The sequence below is a fragment of the Nothobranchius furzeri genome, chromosome 14 (genome assembly GCF_043380555.1).
Source record: "Nothobranchius furzeri strain GRZ-AD chromosome 14, NfurGRZ-RIMD1, whole genome shotgun sequence".
NCBI lineage: Eukaryota > Metazoa > Chordata > Actinopteri > Cyprinodontiformes > Nothobranchiidae > Nothobranchius > Nothobranchius furzeri.
In genome coordinates, this window is record NC_091754.1 from 621,011 (window position 1) to 645,000 (window position 23,990).

General features: G+C 41.5%; 1 protein-coding gene across 4 annotated transcripts in view; it reads right to left on the bottom strand.

Moving 5' to 3' along the window:
* Window positions 1-361: 361 nt before the first annotated feature.
* Window positions 362-23,990, bottom strand: part of spegb (striated muscle enriched protein kinase b) — a 50,845-nt gene continuing 27,216 nt past the window's right edge. For all 4 annotated transcript variants that reach the window (XM_070543887.1, XM_070543889.1, XM_070543888.1 and 1 more), the window contains 22 exons: window positions 21,139-21,307; window positions 20,952-21,048; window positions 20,667-20,867; window positions 20,478-20,535; window positions 11,457-11,534; window positions 11,183-11,355; window positions 11,079-11,105; window positions 10,843-10,995; window positions 8,912-8,954; window positions 8,745-8,813; window positions 5,984-8,660; window positions 5,736-5,885; window positions 5,408-5,524; window positions 4,469-4,636; window positions 4,250-4,372; window positions 3,905-4,069; window positions 2,960-3,728; window positions 2,624-2,863; window positions 2,289-2,512; window positions 2,000-2,075; window positions 1,648-1,797; window positions 362-850 (listed from right to left, as the gene is read on the bottom strand). In XM_070543887.1, the coding sequence (XP_070399988.1) occupies window positions 595-850; window positions 1,648-1,797; window positions 2,000-2,075; window positions 2,289-2,512; window positions 2,624-2,863; window positions 2,960-3,728; window positions 3,905-4,069; window positions 4,250-4,372; window positions 4,469-4,636; window positions 5,408-5,524; window positions 5,736-5,885; window positions 5,984-8,660; window positions 8,745-8,813; window positions 8,912-8,954; window positions 10,843-10,995; window positions 11,079-11,105; window positions 11,183-11,355; window positions 11,457-11,534; window positions 20,478-20,535; window positions 20,667-20,867; window positions 20,952-21,048; window positions 21,139-21,307 (6,183 nt within the window). In that variant the 3' untranslated portion in view covers window positions 362-594. The remainder of the gene's footprint in view (window positions 851-1,647; window positions 1,798-1,999; window positions 2,076-2,288; window positions 2,513-2,623; window positions 2,864-2,959; window positions 3,729-3,904; window positions 4,070-4,249; window positions 4,373-4,468; window positions 4,637-5,407; window positions 5,525-5,735; window positions 5,886-5,983; window positions 8,661-8,744; window positions 8,814-8,911; window positions 8,955-10,842; window positions 10,996-11,078; window positions 11,106-11,182; window positions 11,356-11,456; window positions 11,535-20,477; window positions 20,536-20,666; window positions 20,868-20,951; window positions 21,049-21,138; window positions 21,308-23,990) is intronic.

The following is a 23,990-nucleotide window of genomic DNA, read 5'->3' on the forward strand; positions in this document are numbered from 1 at the left end:
ACCTTGTTTTTAAAATGCTTCTGCTCTGGGAATTGAACAATAATTACTGTTTCATTTAATGTCTAAATTTGCATTGCTGTCTTGTAGAAGCCCTTATAAACAAGCCATTTTATAACTTTTAAAATCAAAAGTGAAACAAAATCCTTCCTAGGACTGCTACAGTCTGGGATTGTGGTGAGTTCACCCACTAACCGTGTTATTTACATGACACAATACATCAATTTAATATAGCGGGAAACTATAATGTTCTTTTTTTGTGCGAAAAGAGATAATTGATAATCCAAAATAAAGGCAGGGTTGCAAACATTGAGGTACAAACTTGAAGACAAAATTCTCCCAGAGAGTTCGTAGTTTAGAAAACGAAACCGTGCCCTTCTCAAAAGTCCCTTTATGTCTGAAGGTAATATCTTAGACTTTAGTTGGAACTAAATAAATGAAGCTCCTGCTGATTACAGTCACTGCTGGTTTTGTGAGTAGAGTTCATTTGACAAAGTTCTACAACTGACCATCATCGTGTCAAAAATCTTCTCTTTCTCCGAGCATGTCCCCCTGCCTCACCCATAGTCCTGCCAACTGACTTCTGGAAGAATGTCTTCACTGGCTCACAGGTGTGGAAGGTGACATTGGCACAGTTGGTGTGGTGGGACTGGTAGGAGTCTGTGGTGAACTCTGGTAGGATCGAAGTATGACTTTGTGCTTGGTGGCCCCCTCCTCTCGCCTGCGCTGCTGGTCGGCCAAGAATTCCTTGAGACGGGTGGTTGTAAAGGTAAGAGTCTGCCTACGAAGGCGCATCAGGTATGCATCCTGTAGCCAGGCATTGCTGAAACAGTCCTTGATGGAGGGACGAGCCCTGGTAAACAAAATAAACAAAGGCTCACATATTTGATCTCCAGGTCACCTAAATAGATACCTTAGTTTTGCTAAGCGGGGAATATCTTGTACATGGTAGAAAGCAGTCAGAGTGATCTCAATTTGGAGAATCAGGAATAAACTCCTATGGAAGAGTAAAGCTGGGTCCACACTGAGGGCATCAGAGTCGCGGAAAGTCGCTACTTAAAATAGAATCCATAGCAGGGTTTCCCAAACGTGGTCCTCGAGACCACTGTCCTGCATGTTTTCCATGTCTCTGCTTCAGCGCACCTCATGTACACATTTGCATTGCTTCCTGAGGAAGACATCAAGTGTTGCAGATGCTGGTAATCACTCATTAATTCAAGTCAGGTGTGTGGCAGGAGGAAAACACTGGTGTTTGAAAGGGCAACATGGAAAACATGCAGGACACGGGGTCCCAAGGACCGGGGTTGGGTTACACTGGTCTGTAGAGTTGATCCAAAACTGCCCGTGGCATGGAACATTTCAGGCGCATTCCAGAAGTAGCTCATCACGCCGCTTCTGGGTAGTGATGTGATGTTCATGGACGAAGCAAATCTTTTGAATGTATCTTTAAAGTAAACTACGAGAGCCGAGTCCTTGAAGAGGACCATTCAAAATGTCTCCCAGTAATGAACACGTCCGATGCCATCGTCCATGAAATGTCTTTGATGACTTTTTGAATAAAAACTATTGTAAGAACAGTCTTGTTTTGAAAAATTGTAAAGGAATGCTTAAGGCTTTGTACCTAGACAATGATTCTATAGCTCAACTTACCAAGGGTAGCTGCAGAGGATTTTTTTCAAGAATAACGAGGCACTTTGGGACACATTCTGGTAAAGTTTAGAGAGGTCAAACTTTGCTGCCAGTATCCTGGATTCAGTCTCCTCAGGATCATTTTCCATGAAAGGTGATCTGCCACTGAGCCTAGAAAACCAGGAACGACAAGTCTTATTTAAGGTAAAAAAAAATACATAAACCTTGCTTTATTTATGATTTTTACTGTGAATTAGGTCAACACAACATAAACAAGTTAATTAGTGGTAAAAATATATATATATAAAAATAGAAATTGGAAATCAAAATGAAAGAAAACTTCCTGGTAAGAGGCTCTGAAAGCAATACTCACGTGACGAAAGTCAGAACACCCACACTCCAGATATCAGCTGGAGGACCTACAACATCCCCTTTCAACATCTCTGGAGCTATGAGAAGAAAATGGATTGCTTTATTAAGAAACATCTTTATTTTTCAGGGAAAACCAAAGATCACCAAGGTCTCCTATCAATAAAACATACAATGTACTTTGCTTTACATTGTGTACTATATTTTTGTAGTGAATACCACATGTATACTGTACTAGTCGACTGGATTTCAGAGGGTGTGTAGGCAGATGAAACGTCAACAATAACCCTTACACATGTACTCCAGTGTTCCAATAGGGGGGCTGAACTGCTTGAGGAAAAGAGGGTTGTATGTCTGAGCGCTTCCTAAGTCAATTATCTTGATGAGGTTCATGTGGGTTACGATGACATTTTCTGGCTTGATGTCCAGGTGCAGGATGCGGCGAGCATGGAGGTAGTCCAGACCCTGGAGTATCTGCACGATATAAGTCACCACGTCATCCTCGGAGTAACGGAACCTGAGGCATGCCAGAAAACAATTAGGTAAATCACTCCAGGTAATATGTTGTAAAACATTTGTTCACTTTAGTGTTTAAGAAATTATTTATTGACTCTAACCAGCAACTCACCTCTCTATGAGGCTATGGAGCAGCTCCTTCCCACTGCAGTACTCAGAGATGAGCACCAAGTAGCGTGGTGTGACGTAGGCCTCATGTAGAGCCATGATCCTGTCATGATGGAGAGACTTAAGGATGTCATACTCCTGAAGCACCAACTGCTTGTTGTCTGCCTCATATGGAACAATCTTAGCCATGAAGAGGTTGCCTGTGGAATTCTCACGGCACTCTCGGATCACACCAAACCGACCCCTGTGTGAGAGAGAGAAATAGTCTTAGCGGGGAAAGAGATAAAAAAAAAGTTTTAGACGTTGCAGGTCTTAAACACTTTCTACTAATAATTGTTACCTAGCTTTCTCATCCATAAAAGTGTAAGGTTTCTGTGGAACTCCTTGCCGCAGTGATCCCTCCCCAGGCTTTCCCAGTGGTGTCCTGCGTCCTGAAGGCGTGAGTCGTCCAGATGGGGTGACTCGTCCAGATGGAGTACTGCGGCTGTCTCCTCCCTGTAGAACCGGGGTCAAGCTCTGCACCACAACGACGGGGGGAGAAAGGGTCACTGAGGGTGTTGTGGCAGCTGGAGCTGAAGCAACTTGAGAAGGTGGGGTAGCTTGAGCCGTCGGAGTTGGAACATACATTGGCACTGAGGAAATAGGTTTTCCAATGACTGAAGCAGATGTGGATACCGGAGATGGGGGCTTGTTTGTCATGGATGGGAATGTATGCACAGGACTCTGCAGTTTGGGTGGCACAACAGGCGGGGGTGCCAACTTTGTTTGAGGTTTGCTCATACTGATGTTAATTGTGGTCTTTGCTTTTGATGTAGTGACAGAGGTAGCACTAGTTGTCTGGACAGGAGGTTGTTCAGTGGAGGTCGGGGTAATGGACACAGCTACTGCAGGATGGCTGGCACTGAGTGGCTTAATGGTTAATGGAGAGGAAGATTTAGCCACACTGGCAGCAGGAACTGAAATTGATGGAGGGGCAGGTTGGGTAATTGTTATAGATTTGCTAGCAACTGGTTTGATGGGGGGCACTTTCATGGATGACATCAAAACTACAGGTGGAGGAGGAGAGGAAACAGTCTTGACCACCACAGCAGCACTGGATTTAACTGGTTCTGTTAGAAGTCAAAGATAAGAAGGATGCACATAAGAAACGTTGATCACATTGACGAAAGTGAGACTGCTGAACACTGGCGCCGCTATTTAGTTAAACATGAATGTGAACAAATGCTGTGAAAATGGTCACTCTCAAATGAACCTTTGTAAATCAGTGTGTTGAAAACACTCATACCCGTGGAATCAAGTTTTACAACCTCTGACAGGTTGCTGTAGGGACCCTGGCCTGCTTTGTTGACACAGGCCACTCTGAACCTGAAGGCTCCCCCTGCTGGTAAGTCAGCGACATTGTAGTAGCAATCTGCAACTCCAGTGGCTACAATTAGCCAGTTACTTTCACCTACAAAAAACAGGACACAGCGTACCCGATTAATGTATTTTAAATGAAACAGGAGTATGGTAGCTCAAAGATCTCATTTGTTGTAAAGTCTTACTATACGTATGTATATAGATGGTACACTCTTTCATTACATTCATATGTTTGAATACATGGAAAAAATTTTAAGAATACTGAAGAAACCTTCTGCTTTTCTCTCCAATGAGTATGTACAAGGGGCCAAGGTATCTGAGGGCCTCCACACCACCAAAGCTGTGGTATTGTATTTCTTAGGAATCTCTGGGGTACCGGGACGATTGGGCAGGCCTGCAAAACAAATAAAACCCACTTTGCTATTGCTTTGTCTTTTTTTTTTTCCTTATCTCAATTTCATCTATTTAAAGAAAATGTCCTTGTGCATACGGGCGAGTGATATTGTGCAAGAGCTGGACACAGAGGCCAGTGGATTTGTTGCTACACATTCGTAGACCCCAGCATCTTTCTTAGTGGTGTGCATTATCATCAACAGCTGCCGGCCGTCAGGACAGGAAATCATATTCATTCTGGCATCAATCTCCAGGGGCTTCTTGTCTGACAAGGAAAATGTGAATGCATATAAAACTCAAAAAATCTTAAAATGGTGCAAAATTCTATTTATTTTAGTTTAGACTGTGATACCATTTAAAGGCTCAGGAACCACTTACAGTTTAATTATTATAGTTGCAACAGCAAATCTAAAGAACAAGCTAGCTTTTAATCGCAAACACGGTCAAGGAAAACTCACCCCTTTTGCCTGGTATCATCCCTGAATCTGCATCCGACAAAACTGGAACCCTAACCCTAACCCGGAACGCCAGAGGAAACGAGAAAGTGCTAAATATCAGTCACCGTTTTCTAGGTCCAAACGCTTTTTATTGTCTGTAAATTCAAATGGTGTTTCCTTTTCGGGACTCTGGTGGTTTGTCCTTTTCTGATATTATTGAGCAGAGAACCTGTCACACCAGTGGTGTTCTGTTGCTAAATTCACTAGTGTGTAATGAGTGGAGGACCTAGGGAAGTGTGGCAGTTCAGTGAGACCGACAACCAGATGGTTCAATAGTTGCTTTCCGTCTGAGCTGTGTTGTTGTCTGAGGATTTTAGACAAATGTGAGAAAACCAATTCATTATTTTTTGTTTTGTTTCCAGTCTATAATAAAGCCATACTATGTTTGAACATTGTTAAACATGTTTTAAGCTAGCTTGTTTTGCAGATTTGCTATTCGAACAATATAAGAACTTTTTCTAAAATGACTATTTTCTGATTTTGTCAGTTTTTAACTTACCAACCCCACATCTACACCCTACAACTACAGTAAAACATACCTTTCACCCAGTTGATGTGTGGATGGGGACTTCCTGCAGGCAGACAGCTAAGTGTGACAGGATCACCCTCCAGAAGAACGTGATCTCTTAACTTGATATGAAATACTGGAGGAAAATCTGACAATTCAAAGAAATGATTCCAATTTAAAAACAGCGATACAGTTTAAATAATAATCTGCCATTGCTTTGCATATATTCAGTAAAGATTGGGACAATGAATGTGGGTTTATCGAGAAGTAAAACAGCAGTTTCACAGGCTACTTGCAAAATTGTTCTTTCAATGACTGATGATAAAGTACTCTTTGAGATGGTATCAATCATAGGTTACCTGAAGCCAATATGCAGTACTGGCGTGAGCGTGAGGAACTATTATCTCTTGAGATTGCTGTTGGTAAGTCAGGTTGTGATACCGTCTTATCTCGTTTCCCTCTTGTAAGGCCCCATCGATCCCAACGAGATCTACGTTCAACCTCCACTCCTTTCCATAAAAAGAAGTAGAGACCAGTTCATTAAGTTACATTGATACATAAAACAAGGTGATCAAATATGGATAAAAAACACAGTACTGCCTCATACCCTTTGATGTGTCTGATTTTAGACTTGACATTGAGTCTAGAGATTCCGATGAGGCCCCATTACTGGCCTGAGATGCCAGCTGGTTCTGGGGAATATTGGGAATCCTTGTGGGTCTTGTCTCTGATGTTGAACGACGAAGCAGTGAGAGAATGGGTGTTCTTTTTTGTTCCTTCTCTTCTGATGTTCTCCTCTCCTCTGAGTAACTACGGATTCTTGTGGATATCCCAGCCACAGTTGATTCAATCTTCCTTCGCATTGCCAGTACAGGTGATTCATTCAATTTCTTTAGCTCCTTTTCATCTGATTCCGCCATCCTGTCACCTTCTCCAGCCACTCTCATCTCCACATCTTTATTTTCCTGGGAACCTCTTCTGCCAAGAGTCCAAGAGAGTCTACGTCTACCAGCTGAGTCCCCTTCTTTTGGTATTTCATCCTTTCGCTCTGTTGATGGTGCTCTCTTTAACCTCATGGAAAGCCTTCTCATGAAGCCTTGATCTTTTTGAGCTTCACGGAGGTCTTGGACTGACTTGGACTTTTCCTCAAGCCTTTTTGATGCTAGTTCCAATGGAGCACCAATTGGCCCAGGCCTGTATATTTCTTCCAATTTCTCCATAGAGCTTGATAAAGAAGCTTGTGATCTGTCATCAGTCTTCGACCATGACAGAAATTTCAGACCTCTTGTTAGGGAAGATTCACGCTTTTTGAAGCGGGACTCAAATACTTCTTCAGAAGAGATATCTTCTAAGTCGGGTCCTGCAGATACCTCTTGTTGGGATGAGGACGGAGTAAATGTCTTTGGTGGACTGGGTTCTTTAATCACCATTTCTGGTGATGCTACTCTGGAGTAAACAGCAGGGTGCTCCGTGGTTGGCGCATCAGGCTTTGATGAACTTGGTGAATCAGATGGTGTGCTCATTGAAGGAGATGTAACTGCTACCACTATGGGTGTGGAGGGACCAATGGGTTGTTCACTTCCAGGCTGGACTGAAGGGACCATGATGGTCTGCATTATACTGGCATATGCAGACATTCTTCCATCTGGAAGAACAACTCGAGCAGGAGGTGAAGCAACATTACCAGAGGGTGAGAGATGGTCTTGTGATGGCTTCACCATAACTGAACTTGTGGTTATGGTCATCTCAGATGGCTTGATGGGGAAACTTGTTTTCTCTTCTGCATGTTTTTCAATGTCTTCTCTAACATATGGTTCAACTTCATGACTGACACGTTCCTCTTCTTTTCTAAACGTATCACTTTCTTCTTGCAAATGTCCTCTTTCTTGCTCCTCTTCCATTTTCTCCTCTTGATTAGATCTTTGGGTCAAATGAGAAGGTGTAGGAATTCTCTGACCCACATTATCCAATTCAGTTAATGGTTCCTCTGAAATACTCATGTCCTTCTCTGAGAATCCACTTGTGCTTGATCTTTCATCAAAATTACTATCGGCAGTCAACACTTCCATCTTTTCGTTTACAGACTCTTCCGGTTTTATCTCCTTTTCCATTAGTGAATCCTGACTCTCTGTCTTGGTTACACATTCCTGTACAGCACTTTCTGGAGTCGGGGGTTTTGGAGAAGGTTCCCTGGGGGTTTCAGGGCGGGAATCTAATTTGTTTGGCTCTGCAAGAGCTGACATAGATATAGCCTCTTTGAGTCTTCTTTCTTCAATCTTTGCCACAGGAATCTCCAGCGGTGCTCCTGACCGTCGATGTAAAGTGATTGGCTCTGAATCTCCCTGACTGAAAGAAGTACTTTTACGTAAAACTTTAGGTTTAGGTACTTCGTCTCTCGGGAAATCACTGGATGCAGCTCTTGTGAGTGGAGGTGGGCCCAGACGAGTGGTGCGAGAGTAGCGATCCGAGGGTATTGCTCGTTTTTCATCTCCCATTCCTAATGTTTCTAAAAGCGGTCCTCTCAGTCCACTCATCTTGTTGTCTACAGAACCACCGCGAAGCAGTCGCTGTCTCATCAGCTCCAGTTTAAGACCATAATCTTCTTGACTCATCTTGGCAGTTCCTGGGCTAGTACTCCTCCTAGGTAATTCCATAGAGACCGCTTTCTTCAGAACCCTTCGACCATCCTCATTGTTTTCCTCTGCAGTTCCTTCCTCAGGTGTGATCCGAAGCAGCAAAGCGCTGTCGGCTGAACCGCCACGTCTTAATTCTCCCCTACGCCGTCCCCCTTCTACTCTGTCTGAATCCATGCTTGATCCCCTTTTAAGTGGTTTTCTTGACATCTCTGACTTTTGGGGCAATTCAGCAGATGATTCTTCTGAAAAACCCTTGTCGTTATCTTCCGATGACCTTTTCTGAAGCCGGCCTTTACCTGCTCCTTCACCTCCTTCCTTATTAAGTTCTTTAGGGTCACACTCCATTGCCTCCTGGGCTTCAACAGGTGACCCACACCATTTTTGCTTTTCATTCTGCTTTCCTTCCTCCTGCTCATTGGTCTGTATTTCATTCAGGGACATTCTTGATCCAGAGAAGTCCATATTAAGTGGCATAGGAATAAAAGGCAGTTCATCAATGTCTTCATCAGAATCAGAGGATGATGATGGCAAAGGTGAACCTTCTTTCATGTGCCTTGGAACAGCGATAGAAGTGTGACTGGAGGAGTCATCCAGCAACTCCGGTATTGATCTCATGACCATTTTTGATTTGTAGCTGATTATGGAACGCTGAAATAAATTAAGCAACATAAATATTAAATCTCTAAATGTATTTTGTGTTATAAAACAAAAAACAAGTATCACATCCCTCACCTGCCATTTTCTGCGAGAAACAAACTTCTTCAGGGCGTCTGTAGGTAGAGACTTTCCTTTGCTTAGCACCTATACAATGAAAGGCATTCAAATGGGAACAATGAAGACTGGTACCTGCTTTGTCTAGTCAAGTAGAAATCATTAGGTAATCGCTGGCTTTTGCTTACCTTAAACCAAGGATGTCTGAGACATTCCCGAGAGTCAGGTCTCCTACAACAGAAAACGCTAAATTAGATGTTTGGGACATGAGGCAAGATGGTGCAGCATGGTCTTTTAACTCAATCTGAGTTTTTAATAATTTGCACACTGGTCGTTGCTGAAAATTCATGTGTTCAAGCTTGTTTTTGCATGACCTCCTGTTGATCCTCTTCTTCCTCACTAGCTGTGTGTCTTTTTCAGCATCCCATGATTACCTCTTAACTTTTTATGTACATTTTTCCATTTTTCCACTCATTTTTGTCACAATATTACTTAATCAGCAGTTCTACACTGCAGTCATCAAGTCCATCCTCACCTCTTCAATTACTGTGTGGTATGCTGGAGTTATCATCAGGGTCAAGAAGAAGCTCCAGCGTGTTGTATGCTCTGCTGAGAAGGTCATTGGCTGCAAACTCCCTTCCATACAGGACCTGTACACCTCTAGGACATTGAGGCGTTCAGGTCGAATAACTGCTGGCCCGTGTCACCCTCAACAGTCTTATTGACTCGCTCCCATCTGGCAGGAGGCCCAGACCCATTTATATGGCGCGGTATGGGGGCCAAAATTATGACTACTGCCCAGCAGCAGGAGGCTACATAAATTCCAAAGCAAACTACTGATCTGATTAATGATAAGCTGGCGCCGGTAACTGAGAGGCTGGCGCTGCTTACTGAGAAATAGCACTTTTACCGGCGTTACTAATAGATACGCTAGGGACTAGCAGCCCTCGGCTGGTCATTGACTGGTTCACACACTCCCTCTGCTGTCTATTAGCATGGATAGGCTAACGTTAGCCTGGACGGGCTGGTGTTAGCATTGGAGGGGCTTGCCATTAGCGTGCCTAGGCATTCCACTAGCTGGATTTTCTACGCCCTTGACGGACCTTAAGCATGGATAGGCTGGCATTAGCATAGGAGTGGCTAGCCATTAGCCTGTCTCGGAGAGTCACTAGTCAGCTAGTGGCCAGCCTAGGCACGCTAATGGCTAGCCTCTCCGATGCTAACGTCGGCCTATCCATGCTAATGGTCCGTCAAGGGGGTAGGAAATCCAGCTAGTGGCCAGCATAGGCACGCTAATGGCTAGCCTCTCCAATGCTAACACCAGCCCGTCCTGGGTAACGCTAGCCTATCCATGCTAATAGACAGCAGAGGGCGTGTTTGAACCAGTCAATGACCAGCCGAGGGCTGCTAGTCCCTAGCATACCTATTAGTAGCGCCGGTAAAAGTGCTATTTCTCAGTAAGCAGCGCCAGCCTCTCAGTTACTGGTGCCAGCTTATCATTAATCAGGTCGGTAGTTTGCTTCAGAATTCATATAGCCTCCTGCTGCTGGGCAGTAGTCTTAATTTTGGCCCCCATACCGCGCCATACATTGAGACCAGAACCTCTCACCACAATGACAGTTTCTTCCCCTCTGCTGTTGGACTCATGAATGACATACCTAGGACTGCCCACTCCAGTCGATTGGTTCCAGTCACATGACCCTGTGTTGTGTTAATACCTGAAATTTTCCACTCTGATTAGTACATACACTGTCTTGTATATAGTAGCTGCTTCTCTAATTATTGACACTTTATGTTATTATTTTATCAGAATTATATTCGTACTTCCTATATTTACTTATCTCATGTTTTCTTTATTTTCGCACCAAGTACAGCAGCATTTCATAATGTTGATTCTCACACATATGGCAATAAAACCCTTCTGAATTATTTTTTATTTTGTTCTTGTGAAGCACCTTGTGATTGTTATCGTGAGAGGCACCATACAAATTACTTTCTTCTTCTTCTGCATCTTAGATGTTTTAGAGCTTTTAAAATGCATGTCACGTATGTACAGCCAACATTATTTATTATTTCCTTGGATTTCCAAAGAAAGATTTGATTTATTAATGTTACTCACAGTCTGTCTGTTACCAGCAGTTTTATAATGAACCCTTTAGCCTCCCGGCAAACGTCAGCAAACATGCTCTCTTCAAAAGCCACGTTGTAGTTTCTGATGTTCAGCAGTGAGCTCTGATCATTTTCCCCAGCAAATGGAGAAATTCCTGTCAGACTGATAACAGTTATTTTTATGAGTAAACACGGAAATGGAAAACCGCCCCAAAAGCAAAAACTAAAAAATGACTGTGTACTCACCACAGGTATGCAATCACACCTACAGGCCTGAAAATGAAAACAAAATACTTTAAAATCCATTAAATAAATCACAACAAATATGTGTTAGCTCGTAGAAACTATACCATATGTCTGTTGCTTTTGAAACAGGCGTCTGATTAACTATTTCAGGTGCGACAAACTCTGGTGTGCCATATTTGCAGTACTGAGCCTCGTCAGGCGTGAACTCCACCGCGTTTCCAAAATCACAAATTCTTATTTGATCACTTTGGGGATCTGCCATGAGGATGTTGTCAGGCTGACAAAACAACCAAAACAATGATAAAATACTAATAAAGCTCTGCTGGGAATGTGATTTAGTTTGCATTTTTTAAAAGATCAGAATCTATCAGTGGCCACCTTTATGTCCAGGTGGATGATGTCTGTTTGATGAAGGTAGTCCACTCCCTCTAGTAGCTGTCTTATACATGAACGCACCTGTTGAACAGAGATCATTAAGAAGTTAACATGTTTATATCTGGATGTTCCGTCTTGTATCTTAAAAGTGAATAATAACCATGTATTAGTAAAAATAACTGAAGCACAACAAAAACACATAACTCAAGAGATGGATCAGTGTTTTGTTGACAACACACTGCAAAGAACCAAATTTAAAAAGGATTCTTAAGGATTTTATTAGCAGAATCCTACCACAAAGTTGTAATTCGTGTCAATTCCTTTAGTAGAAAAATCATAAAAGCCAATAAAAACACATTTAAGATGTGGTTCACTGGTTTATTCAATACATTTGTGGTGGTCTTTAGTAGGAATGAACGCCTTGTAAGTTGTACTCGGGCAGAAAAAAGCTCAGATGTGCCTGTTTCAGGAAATACATGGACCCAGTCATGATACTCACTCCTCGCCCTATGGGCCTCAGCGAAGTGCAGTTGAAGGAAGTGTGCCATAAGGCTTTGAGTGTGTAGTGCACAAGTGTGCAAATAATTGCCAAATTGGGACAGTAAGCATTGCATCATCAACTGTGACACATGCCGATTGCTGTTTGTGGTACTTTAAAAATAATCTTTAATAACAATTTTCAAACATCTAGTTGATAAAGTTTGCTTTCATTGTAGTCCACATTAAATCTTAGTCTAAAACATTTAGAACATGCATAAATATTATCAATCTTCTTGAAATAGCCGTAAAAAACTTCAGTTGCCATGTTCACGACAAACTTGGCGTTATGGTGTTGTTCAGCACTGATTGGCTCGGTTACAATTCTCACGGGGTGGGGTTACTTAAATAGGAGAGTTCCCAGACCCTTTCTCTGTGCAGAAATTAACAGATGAGGAGTCTGGCAGGCCAGGCTAGGTAATACCCTTCTCTAGCGGACTTCAGCAAAGATCAAGGGTGCAAAGGGGGCGTGGTCGACTTCTGCACTTGAGAATAGGGAGCCTATGTCACTTCTGCACCATGGGTCCCCGGAAGAATGAAAAAAATGAATGCAAGTCAACGGGGCTAAAAACGCTACTTTCTAACCTGCTTTGCCTTACACCCTGGATCGCACATATGTTGTACTGCAGTTGAAGTGAAAAGTAATGATGGGTGTTTCGACCACGCCAGTCACGCACTTTGAGATTTGTTAGCTTGTAAAAGTTCATAATTAGCATGACTACAAACAAGAAATCGGCACGTCGCACATGTAATGTCTCCACATAATCTCCTCTCCCCTAGCGTAGCTTACCACATGACCAGATTTATGGTGGTTCTTTCCTCCTGTGGGAAGTTTGCTGAACTTACAGCCCTTTTCCCTCAGTTTTCTCCGTGTCTGGTTCGATGACATCACTTTCGTGAAGCGCATTTGTAGTCCTGGACTTGTTTTCACACAAAACCTAAAATAGTGTTTCCCCCGTTCGAAAATAACAGCGTTCTTGGTATTAAAATGTGTCTTTAAACTTCTCGGACATCATATTTGAAATCCATGGCACAAAACAAGCGGAATTAGAAAACAGCGTTTTTATGGAGCTGGGATTGGGGCAATATTCAATGTAACTTGTACCAAGTTTTGTAACTTGGAACATGTTTCATGACATGTAACTTTGGATTCGTAACTTGTAACTTTAGTTTTCTAACTTGTAATTCTCAATTTGTACTTGTGTTTCTTGTTTTGTAACAGGAAATTTTCATTTTGTACATGTATTTTTTATTTTGTAAAATCAAACTTTGATTTTGTACATTTACTACTCATTTTGTAACATCAAACATTCATTCAGAAACATGAAACTTTCGTTTTTTACCAAGCAGACTTCCAAAATAAAAAACTCAATGTACAAGTTTGAAATCAAAACTCTCAAAACACACATTTCATTCTACAGGTAGAAACCTCAAATCTACAGTGTTACAAATAATTTTGTCTCAATTCTAGCTTCGGTGGGAGGAACTTGGGTGGAACCAATGAGAGCACGAGTCTTGGCTACCAATCACGTTTCTCGAATTCCTGTCCAATCATTGGGAGAGGAGGGCAGGGATCTGTCAGAGCTGTAGAGAGAGTTGCGACACTCCAATAGACTCCTATGGAAAGAATGGAATGCGGGAGTCACGTGGTTCATGGAGCTTCCAATAGTTCCAAACAGCCCCCGCTGCTGCATTGAACGTAGTTCATTTTCGGTGTTTCAGAAGGATTTTCTCCGATAAGTTGATGAAATGTCATCATTTTGTTGCATTGTGAAGCGTTAGCTAACCGCTTCGTACCAAAATAAGCCAACGATGATATTTTATGTTGCCAGTATAAGCTAGATAACCTTTAATGAGCTAACTGTGTGCAGCTTGTTGATTGTGAGCAGGAGGACGAGCTGTAGACGGGTTTCTTTCAGTTTGTTTGAGTCTACGTTTTAAAAATATTCCCCACAGTTTGAAATAGGTTATAAACTTTTTACTTTATTAGTTTTATTTGGGAGTTTTGTACAATACGTTGCTGGTTGCTGTATCAACACGAACATGCATCAGAAATGGAAGCACAAATGGAGAGACCAATAACAAAGAAAATGTGATTGTGAAGACAAGTAATTATTTAATATTTTTCAGTTAATAACACTGACTGTAACACACTGCTGAAGCATGAGGCAAACAGGATTATGAACGTAAGAAGATATGTTGTTCTGTTTTGTGGACTCAAGTAATAAGAATAAAATTACGATATTTCAAGAACAGTAGTGGAACAATAACTTTTAAAAATTAGACATTTTCCATAAAACTGCTCATTTCCACTTGCTTTATAATATTAGCATTTGCAATTTTGTTATTTAGGAATGACAAGAAATAAGAATGAACAATAACACAACTATCAATAAATAAATGTCAAAGAGTTACTAAAACAAAAATCGTATTTAACCATTAATGGTTTAACTGTGTCATGTGTCCATCTTCATGTTTTCATCGTGGCTGAGCGGAGAGCTGACCAGAAACAACGGTGGTGGCAAATCCCAGTTGGGTCTGTGATGGAGTTATGCACGCCTGGAGTAATTACCATCTCATCCACAGTAAGCACACACTCTCTTTCCATCTCTGTCAAATTTTTAACCTTCAAACTGAGCATGTCACACACCTCTCCTAACACACCTGGTTCCAGTTAATGGGCTGTATTTGTCTGTGCAGGGTTCGAACATCAGGCAGAGGGATATTCGTGTCCTGAAGAAACCTGCAGCCTGTTGAATCCACTGAAAAACGGAGTTGTGCGGCCTTTTTGATTGTCTGTTTACTCCATTTACCGCCTCTTGTGTTTTTCATGCCTTTTTGATTGTCTGTTTACTCCCTTAGGTTTTCCAGCTGGGTTCCCTGGTTGCAGAGCCTGTTCCTTTCTCCTCCACATTCATGAAGTTTGGTTCTTTAATGTCTTTATTATGGGTTAACAGAGAAAAGTGATCACATTTGCTGGGTCACAAATATACATACAGCAACATGAACTAGCAATTTAGGTGACTTAGAAACGTGTCAGTGAACTGAGCTTCATAGCATGGCCTCTTAACTTCTTGTGAGTGATTATGAGTGACTACAGCTGGTGACTTCTCTTAGGCCAGGTAAATAGGGCTCATCGGATACGAACGCCCACAAACGCTACAATGGGAAAGTCAAAGGAGCTCAGCATGGATCTGAAAAAGCGAATTATTGACTTGAACAAGTCAGGAAAGTCACTTGGGGCCATTTCAAAGCAGCTGCAGGTCCCAAGAGCAACAGTGCAAACAATTGTTTGTAAGTATAAGGTGCATGGCACTGTTTCATCACTGCCAAGATCAGGAAGAAAACGCAAGCTATCACCTGCTGCTGAGAGAAAATTGGTCAGGAGGGTAAAGAGTGAACCAAGAATCACCAAAAAGCAGATCTGCCAAGAATTAGAAGCTGCTGGAACACAGGTGTCATTGTCCACAGTCAAACGTGTTTTGCATCTCCATGGACTGAGAGGCTGCCGTGCAAGAAGGAAGCCCTTGCTCCAAAAGCGGCACCTTAAGGCTCGACTGAAGTTTGCTGCTGATCACATGGACAAAGATAAGACCTTCTGGAGGAAAGTTCTGTGGTCAGACGAAACAAAAATCGAGCTTTTTGGCCACAATGCCCAGCAATATGTTTGGAGGAGAAAAGGTGAGGCCTTTAACCCCAAGAACACCATGCCTACAGTCAAGCATGGTGGTGGGAATATTATGCTGTGGGGCTGTTTTGCTGCCAATGGAACTGGTGCTTTACAGAGAGTAAATGGGATAATGAAGAAGGAGGATTACCTTCACATTGTTCAACATAACCTAAAATCATCAGTACGAAGGTTGGGTCTTGGGCGCAGTTGGGGGTTCCAACAGGACAATGACCCCAAACACACATCAAAAGTGGTAAAGGAATGGCTAAATCAGGCTAGAATAAGGGTTTTAGAATGGCCTTCCCAAAGTCCTGACTTAAACCCCATTGAAAACATGTGGACAGTGCTGAAGAAACAAGTCCATGTCAGAAAGCCATCAAATTTAACTGAACTTCACCAATTCTGTCAAGAGGAGTGGTCAAAGATTCAACCAGAAGCTTGTGGATGGCTACCAAAAGTGCCTGATTGAAGTGAAAATGGCTAAGGGACATGTAACCAAATATTAGCACTGCTGTATGTATATTTGTGACCCAGCAAATGGGATCACTTTTCTCTGTTAACCCATAATAAAGACATTAAAGAACCAAACTTCATGAATGTTTTTTGTGACAAAGAAGTATCTGTTCCAATCACTCTATCAGAGAAAAATCAGAGTTTTAGAAATAACGGGACACTCAGCGGAGCCATTATATTATATTTTTTACAAGTGTATGTAAACCTCTGACCACAACTGTATACATGTGATAGAATCAGATCACCCCAGAAGTCAGTCCCACATCCAGGGCCGTATCAAGGCATTTAGGGACCAAGGCAAATATATGGTTGGAGCCCCCACCACCTCACTCCCTGCCATGGACGTAATTTTCACTTTAGAAGTAGGGGGGACACGGGGTGGGGGGTGGGGGTGTGTGTGTGGGGAGGGGTATCTTTACAGTATGCTCTAATGGGAAACAGGCTTCAACACAAACGGTTGTTTTCCACTTGGTCCTAGAGCTCAACCAGTGTCAATTTAATATAGCGAAATATTGTTTTTGGATGGTAAAAAGTGCAGGGGTCAAAACTTGACTTTGGAAAAAGTGGGGGGGACATGTCCCCCCCCCCCAAAAAAAAAATTACGTCCATTGCTCCCTGCTCAGATGGCCCTATAAGATGGCAGCGTGCTGAGAGTACAGATTGTTGTTGTTTTTATGTAATAAACAATCATTTTAAAACACTGTTATTTTATCTGACTGTTTTTAACAGCAACCCTAGCTCAGACACCACATCACCTTCCACATATATGTCATGAGCTCACTGAGCGTCACATTACCAGATTCATATTGAAGTTGTTTTGGTGAAAGTAACTTAAAGTAATGCAAAAGTAGTGTAATGTCTTACATTTTAAAATCAGTAATATTGTAATGTAATGAAGTACTTTAAAATGAGGGTAACAAGTAATAAATAATGCATTACAGTTTTGAAGTAACTTGCCCAACACTGTCTATAATATATTATAGTAATGTATGTGGTCTAAATGTGTTCTACAGTGGGTTAGGACTGTCGTGTTCCTGTAATGTAGAACAGTCACGGGTGTTTGTCTTCCTACAAATGAATATAATATATAATATTATTCAATAATTACCACAAATCGCCAGGGAAAATTTGATTATATTAAATTTTTGTGATTTGTCGCACCATACACCGTTCAAACTGACTTACGGCGCTGGGATGTTTGGAACTGAGAGCTCCATGAACCACGTGACCGCGAGTTGGCGAGTTCAAAGAGTGTCGTAACTCTCTCTCTCTACAGCTCTGACAGAACCCTGCCCTCCTCTCCTAATGATTGGACAGGAATTCGAGAAACGTGATTGGTAGCCAAGACTCGTGCTCTCATTGGTTCCACCCAAGTTCCTCCCACCGAAGCTAGAATTGAGACAAAATTATTTGTAACACTGTAGATTTGGGGTTTGTACCTGTAGAATGAAATGTGTGTTTTGAGAGTTTTGATTTCAAACTTGTACATTGATTTTTATTTTTTATTTTGGAAGTCTGAAAATGAAAGTTTCATGTTTCAGAATTAAAATTTGATGTTATGAAAACGAGACATACATGTACAAAATGAAAATTTCCTGTTACAAAACAAGACATACAAGTACAAATTGAGAATTACAAGTTAGAAAACTAAAGTTACAAGTTACGAATCCAAAGTTACATGTCATGAAACATGTTCCAAGTTACAAAACTTGGTACAAGTTACATTGAATATTGTCCCAATCCTAGCTCCATAAATTTTTTGCCTCGTTGACTTGCATTCATTTTTTCATTCTTCTGGGGATGCATGATGCGGAAGTGACTTAGGCTCCCTATCGGGACACCCCATACGCACTTGCACCCCTGGAGGGGAATGTGCAGTTGGGGAGCAAAAGGGTGCAAGTTTGAGTATTGGGTCTGGGCCACAGTCAGCTGGAGGAGAAAGCAGCTTCAGACGGGAGGATTTGGTGTCTTATTTCCTGATATGTGGACATCTCGCCTCAGACTGGAGAGCAGATATTTGACTTGCTGACTCGATTTGCTCTGTAACGTTGATGTTTTTATCTCCACAAATAACACAAGCCATTAGACTACTAGTCGACAAGGGCGTCAGTTTGTTTTCAGAATTGCTGGGGACAATAAAGTAGGCTAGCACAGGGGTCGGCAATCCGCGGCTCTGGAGCCGCATGCGGCTCTTCCATCCATCTGATGCGGCTCTCTGTGCTTATAAAATAATGAATGGATATTTAAATAAAAAGCTTTATATTTTACTGCATTAATTTTACATCTGTATGCCAATTCTAAATGTAAAGATTGTCTGCGTAAACCTGAACAGTTCCAACCCGGTCTTACTGTGAGACCGGGTTGACCGGTCACGCTTGTGCGTAATCATATAGGCACTTTATGAGCTGAAGACAATGTGAGATTCTGGGATTCTCCTCAGACGGCTCCTGGATGTGTCGCCACATTGGAGACAGGAACAAGCGCTATTCAGCCAAAGTTTCATAATCAGGGAACATTTTCTAAGTGACAAGTCTCACTGAGAGACCGGGTTTGGAAAACACTCGCTTCAGTGGGAGGAATCTTCCCGCATGCGCTCTGGTTCTCTGGGTGGCTCTGGGGTTAATCAAGTTTAATTGTTTCTCTTTGCAACAATCTTCACAGGAAGGCAAAACAGTTAAACGGCAGGTTACATATATTTCCATTTAACTGTTTATTTTGACAGATGAACTCAAGGATGTTGCTTGGTTTGAAAGAATTACCCCGACGCACACTGATGCGCATGGATGAGCTGACATTTTAATCGTTAACGCACATCGCGGAGGTAAAATATTCCCATCAGAACATCAGAGCTTTATACTGGACACTGTGTTCAGCGCGGCTCGGAGCGCCCACGGTAGACAGTGAGCTGAAGATCTGGGGTTTGCAGCGCAGCGCAGAACCACGGCGCATGCGATAAGATTTCCTCCCACTGAAGCGTTCTGGAAACCCGGTCTCTCTGAGGGATGTGTCACTTGGAAAAATGTTCTTTTTATGAAATTATGAAACTTTGGCTGAACAGCGCTTGTTCCCGTCTCTAATATGGAGACGCATGACGCATCCAGTCTGAGGCAGAGTAGCCTCTTCAGCTCAGAAAGCACCTGTAGAGACATTTGATCACGCACAAAGTTTATGTGGAGCAGAAGCGGTCGGGCCACGGCAGGTGAAACGTTCCTAGCCTACATGAAGTGAAACTGTTTAACTGTAACATTAATGTGTTACTGGACACGCTGGTCTGGTTGGTTAGACCAGTGTTTGAAGTGGAAAACACACACACACACACACACCAATTAAAATAATGCTGATAGCGTGGACTAGAAGACAGGTGATGGTTTACGTATTTAAATGATGATCAGGCTGCTGTAAAATGTAATCTCCATCCACATCCAGACACAATTATCCTCTATTCTTTCTCTAGTTGCTCTGCTCTTGTCTGGGCTGACGTAGCTGACGGTGCACGCGGCGCGCCTAACTAGCGGCTGATGCACATTTTACGCATTTGGAGAGGTGGACTGGATGCTTTGCTTTTACTGGAAGATGGTCCACTTAACACACGGGTGTAGACTACATATTACTGACAAATGAATGAAAATTAAATTGTGAGTTTTTACTTCATATTTTGTAATAAAAATGACGGGGGAACACATTTATGACGCCTTTTTAAACTAAATTTTCTAGCGCGACCTGCCTGCTTCACTTAAGTCACTGCTTATTAAGGTCCATCCAGAATTACTGTGGGAAACGGGTAATAATGGCTCTTTGATGGGAACAGGTTGCCGACCCCTGGTATAAGATCTGAGCTGGTAAAACAAAAATCCTCATCAGCAGGCGTTTTTGAAAGTGGGGGGACACAGCTGCCAATCACAAATTTTGCCGGGGACATGTCCCCAGCGTCCCCGGTTAAAATTACGCCTATGCTAGTCGAGACGTTCTCTGCTGTTTCCTGAATGCTAAACAACAGCCTTCCCCGTCACGAGTCAAGATGGGTGAGTCCACGAATGTTAAGAGACAGTGTGACATAGATCTGTCAGGATTTTCTAATCCTAGAGTTTCATCATCTATTCTTTCAGAAGCTAATGCAGGAGGTAGATGTAGGAGACTATTCATGTTCAGCCTGCATGAAAAACTCAGAGTGACCCATTATAATCAGAAACAAAGATTAAAATGGTTGTTCACCTTTAAATAAGTAAGATCCTGTACAATATCACCACAAAAATCATCAAAATGCATTCATCAGGTTTTACATCGAATTTGCTAAGTTTACTTACATCAGACTCCATTACTGTAGCTCTCCTTGTAAATCTGTCCAACAGCTCCTCCTGGCATCTTTACGACTAATTAAGGCTTTTGGTTGTTTTTTTTTTATGTTGAACCCAAATTAAAGATTAGATTAAATGAATTCATATAATGTCAGAATTCTTCGTTACTGACTTCCTTTTGCTTATTCATAAGGATACAGTTCAGTGATGATGATGACTGTGTTCTTCTTCTCAAAGGCATCGTGAAAGTAAAGGATTCTCTCGTGGTCCAGCCTGGACAGAAGGTTCATCTCTCTACGGGCAGATAACTTCCTCTTTGCCCGAGTGGAGATGAATTTGGCTGCATATTCGACTTTTTTCACCTTCTGTGTCACACGTTTTATGTAAGAAAATGTCCCCCTGCATAACGAATAAATACATTTTTTAAGGAAAGCAACTCCATTTATATGTCGATATTGTGGCATCACACATTTTTTACTTTACCTCCCAATTTCTTTGTGGATGTCATAGTAGTCGGTCAGTCGGCGCATTTTCCTCATGATAGTCTGCTCGTCATCCATCGGCTCCTCTTTACTCTTAGCTGTAGCAATGGACAGGTATTGGTCAGGCAACATAACTGAAACAACTTCTCTGGGAGAAATTAGAGATTTTTTTTAGTCTAAATTGTCACCTTCGTGAACAGTAAGCTCGGCTTTACAGGAAACAGAACCCGCCAGGTTCCGAGCGGTGCATGTGTACACCCCGGAGTCCTCAGGGTGAGCGTTCAGGACAACCAGGGAACATTCATTATCATCGTATACAAACGTGTAATGACTGCTCTCCGACAACAGGATGTCACCCTGAAACACATGGGAGGAATGTTTTAACGTTTCTCTTTCCAATCCTTCTTTAAATTTCATTCTCCACTTTCATTTGTTTATGTCAATCAATCTGTTTTACAAATAAAATTGATTTATACACAAACACAAAACTCAAATAAGGTTTAATAGAACCACTTTTTTGTGATGAATAAAAAGTAAGCAAGATAAATAAAAATTTGAAGCTGTCTAATATTTTCTTAACTTTGTAACTTCCACAGCAGTGAAAAAAATCCTTTTTTTTTGGCAAAATAGGTAAATGCAGCTTATAAAATATTGTAAATAATAATATGTCATGGTAATGTAATATGATATAGAATTCAAATATTCTTAATTTCTTTAAAAATTTTTAGTTTTATTTGAGTTTATTTAGTTGCTTGTTTTAATAAGATATATATGGACTAAAATATACGTAATCGTTCTTGCTTTTAAATAAATCGTTCTTGCTTTTATAAACATTCTCCACAAATGAAACTTAAATGCTTCATAATTTGTAAATGATGTATTCTTCATAATAATCATAATTATTTCTTTAGTTGATAGTCTTGTGATTTTTTACAAGGTTTTTCAAATTGATGTTTAGAACATTAATTTATTACCCCGAGACTATTTGGGTCATTGTTTTCTTGCACTGAAAATGTTATGGAAATTTTGTATTTCATTGCTTTAAACCTGTTAACAAATGTCCTGAAGCATTCTGACACTCAGACACACCCACCCACTGTTCTTCTCCTACACTCATACACACACCGACTCTCTCCTCTCACAATGACCTCACACTCCCATCTTTATCTCTGTTTAAATCAACTCTGTGATCAGATGTTCGGGGCATTTTGCCTTGTGCATGTGCCACAGTTATAACTGTTTGACCTGTCTGCTCAGTGTCTCTTTCTCTCTTCACTACAGGAAATGGGTTAATTGATAAACATATTGATAAAATCCATGACAGAAATTCTCAGATCTGTTATTACATTTTGAAAGGAGCAATATGGAAGGATTTTCTACACAGTTCCTGACAAAAGTCTTGTCGCTTGTGTACAAATAGACCTGAAGTGCCACCAAAAAATATTCTAATGCAGATTTTGTTTCCAGAAATAGTTCCTTTTACATCAAACAGCTTTTGTAATAATGTTTCAATGCAAAACAAAACTAACAAAAAGTCTTCTAATATTCACGGCTTGGTAAAGCTCGGTGAGTCCATTTTTGCCAAGAAAAAAGTGTTGTCGCCTTGTCATATGAGCTTCACCTGTGACTAATAATGGATCACTTAGGTGTCAGGTGTGTATAAAAAGAACCCCAGTACACTAGACCTTCACACCAACTGCAACTAGACCTCTGCAAACATGCCTAAGATTCACCCTGAGACTAAAGACGCTGAAGACCAAATCCACCGCCGATGTGGCACGCACCTTCACTGTGTTTCAGTGTCAAGTTCAGAGGAGAAAGACAATATTTGAAGAGACTGGAGAAGTTTTTGACGAGCCCAGTCAGGCAGACCCCGCAAGAGGACCATTTGTTGGCTTGAAAAGTCCAAGGCAAGCCCATTTTCAACTGCAGCAGAGCTCCAGCAGACCTGGTCACCTGAAATCCCCGTGTCAACCACAACAGTTTGTCGTATTCTGTCTCGAAATGAACTTCATGGTCGAATCCGTGCCCATAAGCCGGCACTAACCAAAAGACATTATGCCTGAAAGCATACTCACACTCAGACACACACACACACACACACACACACACACACACACACACCTCTGTTCTTTTCTGATCTCATGTTATAAAATAAACTGGCAGTGCAGAACTCGGGGCAGTTGCCTCGTGCTCTGCCACAGATTGCAGTTTGGTTTACGTGTCTGCTTCCAGGACTCTAGAAGTCAAAGCCACTCACCATTTATTTCTTAAAGGTCAAAGACTACTACTCGAACCATGGGTCAAGTCCATCTCTAACCTTGAAACTCTCCTAACAATGATCCTAACATACGAATCTCCTCATTTATGATAGAGGTTTACCTAAACTCTGGTTTCGTGTTCACGACTTCAGTAACGTCTAATATATGATCAGTTACTTCTATATGAAGACGTTAAATTAACTGAATAGTTGAAGAATCTAGTTCTTTAAAGTTATGAAACGTATCTCTACCTTGTGTTAATAAGTCTATCTCTGCTCTCAGTTACTGGTTATGTAATTAATATTTAACTCCTTCCTAGTAGACAAATGATTATTTGCTGTCGTTTTTGCTCAGTTTTTATTCTGCCTCTACTTTAGAGTAAATCAGCTCTCACTTTCTCATCTCCTTCTTTATTCAACGAAGGGAGCAGCCCTTGCCCTTGGCTCATCATTGTTTTTGTTTTTATTATTTGCTAGACGAGCATTGTCAGGTGAATTTTGTCCTACGAGACAGTTAAATGTGTTCAGTAGCATGTATTTTACACTATGGTCCAGCAAATGTTCTTTGATGGTCACATTATTTTAAGAATAACCTAATTACATATGCATCTAGTAGTTGTTAAGTCTGTCAGTCATTTACTTCTTGCTGTTTTCTGAATATAAATACTTTAGTTGTTCATTATCACGCTCAGGTTGTATTCCTTTGCTTGACCTTTAAACTAATTAGGACTCTTCCTCAGTATAACTTTGCTTCCTGAAGTATGACCATTTTAGACAACC